At 41.7% G+C, this 5,361-nt stretch overlaps 1 protein-coding gene across 1 annotated transcript; it reads left to right on the plus strand.

Annotated features, from left to right (window-relative positions):
• Positions 1–136: 136 nt before the first annotated feature.
• LOC121963653 (cytoskeleton-associated protein 5-like) lies at positions 137–5,037 on the plus strand (the record flags this gene model as incomplete). Its single annotated transcript, XM_042513927.1, has 9 exons — positions 137–287; positions 1,407–1,581; positions 2,043–2,156; positions 2,689–2,817; positions 2,978–3,172; positions 3,274–3,400; positions 3,539–3,621; positions 4,119–4,229; positions 4,915–5,037. Coding segments are annotated over exons 1-9 (1,086 nt in total), but the record flags the coding sequence as incomplete, so codon positions are not given.
• Positions 5,038–5,361: the final 324 nt, after the last annotated feature.

The raw sequence follows: 5,361 nt of genomic DNA on the forward strand, positions 1-5,361 counted from the left end.
CTGTTCTGATTTCATATTTTTTGAAGTAATAAGTATTTAAAAAGCTATTATATAGTAATGAACAAGAACTCGTCGTGTATGAACCCAGAAAAGGACATAAGATATCTATATGTTTGTGTATCTCCCGCACAGATGCAGGGTCAGTCTCCTCCAGCTCCTATCAAATTCACCAAGAAGGCGACGGCGGCGGCGGACGAGGAGGGCGATGAAGGAGAGGAGCAGGAGGAAGATGGAGGAGGAGGTGGAGGACATGACATCATGGATCTGCTGCCCAGAACAGATATCGGGTAACCAGACGCTGACTGTGTAGGACACATTTGGGAACCTTAAAGGAGAACGGCGTGTCTACGACTGTCAGTCTAAAGTCTTTATAAACAGACAGACGGCTGCGGGAGTTGTTGTTTGCACAATTCTGTTAATATAGATCTAAAGTAAGAGCCATGATAGCTTGAACATTTGTTCTTTTTGCAGCAGGAAGCTGCAGCTTCTGTCCTCCCCGTCATCACGCCATGACCACACATGCAGTTCAAACATGGTATTTCGCTGTAATTGTGGCGATATTTTACCAAAGTGGCTGCCAGAGGTCTTTGTTTTCATAATCCTGTATATATCGGACTAAAATAATAGCCATAATAGTTAGAGCAGGCACTGTTTTGCTTCAGAACACTAAAGTTTTCATCTTCTGTGTCATCATGATGTACGCTCGTAATGACATTATTGAGGGAGGTTAGCTGCAGTGCGAAAATGCACCGTGGTGACAGAGGAATAAATGATTAATCCATCACAATGCCTTTTCATGCTGCCCATAAAAATGAGCGTGCCTAAAAAAATAATTTACATACTTTAAATAATTTATGGAGTTTTAAGAAATAGTGTATATGTTTCTCCATAAAATTAAGAAATCTTTTGGATCAGATTTTTTTTTTTTTTTAGATTCCTTTTTTACAGTTTTACCTTTTTAAATTATACAATTTCAATACTTAGTTACAGTTATTTTTGGTCTGTTGCCTTACATAATATTTAAGCTTAGGTTGTACATATTTTAGGTTTTTGAGGAATTTGAGGATACTCAAAGAAATGAGATCACAGTAAGCAAAAAAAACACTGTAGGCATTGGTGGAGCATTTCTATTGCAGAGTTCAAGGGCCTAAAACTAATCAAAAGACACTTTTTTGCTTCAGTACTTCTAAAGATGATGCCCATACTCATGAGAAATCACATCAACCAATATGCTTTAAAAGCACCTGCTAGTGCCCTTTTATTTATAAAATATTTTTAATAAAATTACATCTCCATTATACATGAGTAACGTTTTAATGCCTAAATCCTTAAAACAAAAGCTCAGAAAAGAATATTCACTTGGCATTAAAGACTAAAATGACTCTCTCTTCCCTTCTGTCTTTTAGGGACAAGATTACCTCCGATCTAGTGTCTAAAATTGGGGATAAGAACTGGAAGATAAGGAAGGAGGGTCTGGATGAGACTGCAGCCATCATCTCAGAGGCCAAGTTCATCACAGCCAATATCTCAGACCTGCCGCTGGCCCTGAAAGGACGACTCGGCGATTCCAACAAGATCCTGGTTAGTAAGAGAGCAGGCTGTTTTAAAGATTCTGACCTCAAAGTGCACCACGAACAGCTTTCAACCCAAACATCTTGTTTGCTGTGAACATGGCCAAGCCATTTTTGGAAAAGATTTATCCTGCACTAAATGCCTAAACAATAAAATGCTTCCTCTGCTCATATTTAATGTACAGCTGCACACTGAAGATTTATTTAAAAATGATTTGCTGCACATAAATGCTGCAGGGTCACACTTCAGTTTTAGATACCAGGGAAATCAGTCAGATCAGTTCTTTGTGGAGATGTGTGATGTGATATGGATATGTTAGCAAGCAAAATAGCAGTGCTCTGAATTTTCCAGTCAAAGTCAGAGCACAGCCAAAGTGGTCCAGATGTTTAAAGTTTTACTCTTTAGGATTTAGGACCTTTTCACGGTAATCTATTAAAAGTTAAATTGACGCTCATGTTTGTGGTCTCCAGGTGCAGCAGACCCTGACCATCCTGCAGCAGCTGGCTACAGCCATGGGACCTGGACTCAAGCAGCACGTTAAAACTCTGGGAATCCCTGTTATTACTGTACTGGGAGACAGCAAGGTACTGGAGACACACACACACACACACAAACAAACAAATAAACAAACAAACAAACAAACAAACAAACAAACAAAAACAAACAAACAAACAAACAAACAAACAAACAAACACACACAGAGCATGGCAATGTAGGCAATGAAAACTGATGTTGATCCAGGTGTTAAAGGGTTAATACCATAGATTTCATGAAGTTACAGGAAATTTTACATTTGAGGTTTTGCAGAGATCCACTAAAACAAAATACACGAGTATCAACAAGAAAAACGAACAAGGTGTTGAGGCATAATATGTCATACGGCATTAAATAAGAGCAGTTTAGACTTGACACTTAAAAAATTAAAAACAAACAGCACAGTTAGAGCATCCTGATAAAGAATAAATACATGGAAAATGTCCATTTAAATTTATTGTGACATGCATTTTGATATTGTTGATGATGAAAAGACAAAAATAAATCTGACAAAAGAAGATGGAAACACTGTCGCTGACTGTGTGGTGGTGATGATGGACGTGTGTCTCTGCTCCTCTGCAGCCTAACGTCCGGATGGCTGCCATGACCACCCTGCAGGCGTGGGTGGAGCAGACGGGGATGAAGGAGTGGCTGGAAGGAGAAGACCTGTCAGAGGAGCTGAAAAGAGAGAATCCCTTCCTACGACAGGAGGTACACACAGACCTCCTTACTGCCTTTGTTTGTGGAGATAAATACTAGAAAAATATTGTATCCTCTGGACCCATATTAAAATTTCTTACGTTCACATTCCTCAGAAAAATCACATTACTCACAGTACAGATCAGAGACTCACGTTATCTTCATCACACAGTTGCTTGGCTGGTTAGCGGAGAAGCTGCCGACGCTGAGGACGGTGCCGGGCGACCTGATGCTGTGCGTACCTCAGCTCTACGCCTGCCTGGAAGATAGAAACGGAGACGTGAGGAAGAAAGCGCAGGACGCTCTGCCCACATTCATGATGCACTTGGGCTACGACAAGATGGAAAAGGCTACTGGCAAACTCAAAGTACTGACCCAATATATTGTGCTGTAGCCAACAGATGACGTGAATTTCAGTGATTCCTGTCTGCAATAATGAATGTCTCTGTCCTCGTCTCCCTCCTGCAGTCTGCCTCTAAGGATCAGGTGTTAGCCATGTTGGAAAAGGCCAGAGCGGTGATGCCGGCTAAACCTGCTCCTCCTCCCAAAGCTGGAGGAGGAAAAGGTCCTGCAGAGCCGAGCAGAGCGGCTTCAGGTCAGTGTGACATTAAAATGAATGACTGTTAGACTCTTTCTAATGACATTCGTATTGACCAAATCTGATTCGACTGGCATAATTCTGAGTCGGGTACGACGCTCTTGAGCGAATTTGACCCGTGCCTCTGCTCTGCAGCCTCCAGGCAGCCAGCTGGTGAGGACTTTGTTGACAGTAAACCTGAAGTTAAGAAGGTCAGAGGAGGAGCGCCTGGAAAGAAGGTATCTCTGACTGCACCAACTTTTGTTTATGATTTCACTTTACACACAGAAACAGAGACGTTTTGATAATGTGTTAATCTTTTTACCGCCTAATGAATGTCTTATATTTCAGCGTTTTATGGAGAGAAGCTGCTGGTACATAAATATATATAAAACAAAATGTTTTCTTTTGCTTTTTTCTCCTAATAAATGACTCTCTATCCAAATTAGAATTGGACCTAGGGTGCAATCTGGCCCGATTTAGCTCCAAATTTATTTTTATACTGAAAGGAGGAGGCTGTATCCAGTCAAACCCCACTGATTTAATGGTTTTTAAATTTTTAGACACTTGAGAGAGGATCTGTACTTTTGTAAATGTCCACACATCTGTCACCCTTTGTGCATTTCAGGCATGAACATTTGACATTATTTCCTTTTCTTGTTTATGCACACCATTTTAATTTTTTTTTTATGAGTCATTTCATGACCAACATGATGTGGTTTCTTTACTCACCCAGCCTCCCTCCCCTCCCGAGGAACCCGTCCCTCCCCCTCCCTCCAAGGACAAGGACAGTAATGCTAGTAAAAAGCCCCCAGGCAAAGGGAAGGCTGCTGCTAGCAGTCAACAGGTAGATGTGTTGCAGGTGTCCCTGTGATGAAACTCAGTCCAGTTTGTTTTTTAAATGTTATCTACACGCTGCTACTGTTTAAAGCTCTGGAGTGAGTGAGTAGCAGACATGGGCCGAGTTTCTCAGCGGACACTTTTCAGCCTGACAGATGTTAACCCCTGTCCAGCTTCTCTCTGCCCTGACCCGGTCGGGTCTTGGCTCAGTCTAATCCTGTGTCTCTCTAATCACTAATGCCGCCACTAAATACACAACTGTATCATCAAATGCACACGGGCAAGCAGTTGTTTGGTGAAATCAGATCAACGTTTTAATCCCTAACATGTAATGACGTGCTGACATGAGCGAAATCAAAGTGCGGAACATGCATGCTCACAGAAAGGAAACACAAACGGAGAGAGGTCACTTTGAGGTGTCAGGTCACTCCACTGCATGAACGTGTGTTTCTGAATGTGTGTGTTTTCATATTTTGGAATAGTGTCACGTCTGTTTACATGTTAACCTGCACTGAGATCTTTTCAGCATAACACCCCTTTGTTTTGCTGTTTCTACTCCGCCTGCCATTCAAAACACACGCACGAAAAGCCCACGAGTAACATGATTACACACACACACACACACACACATACACACGGACAGAGCACATGGGTTCACTCGCTCTCCCTCACACTGTGATGTTTCCTCTCAGGGTGCAGCCGGTAAGAAGCCTGCAGCCAAAAGCGTCAAGGATGAGGAGGATAGGTCCGGACCAATCTTCATCCTCATCCCCAACGCTAAGGAGCAGAGGATAAAAGAGGAGAAGCAACTGAAGGTATCGAACTGGCTGATCAACATTTCATCCTCCTGGAGGCTCAGTGCAGCAGCAGTTACATGCTCTATGTGTGAGAGATTAACTGCAGCTGAGACTTCAGCTGATTGTTTTTTTTTACCATACAGGGTTCCCACAGTCATGGGAAACCTGGAAAAGTCATGTAACTTCACGATTACATTTTCCAGGCCTGGAAAAGTCATGGAATTTGTAAAAATTACTGAAAGATTTTGGGAAAATCATTGCATTTTGTTGTGTGTGATGAAATTGTTACAGTAATCTTCCATGTAAAATGTTCTATGTTAAGTAACATAACAAATATATTCC

The sequence above is a fragment of the Plectropomus leopardus genome, unplaced genomic scaffold (genome assembly GCF_008729295.1).
Source record: "Plectropomus leopardus isolate mb unplaced genomic scaffold, YSFRI_Pleo_2.0 unplaced_scaffold12015, whole genome shotgun sequence".
Classification (NCBI taxonomy): Eukaryota; Metazoa; Chordata; class Actinopteri; order Perciformes; family Serranidae; genus Plectropomus; species Plectropomus leopardus.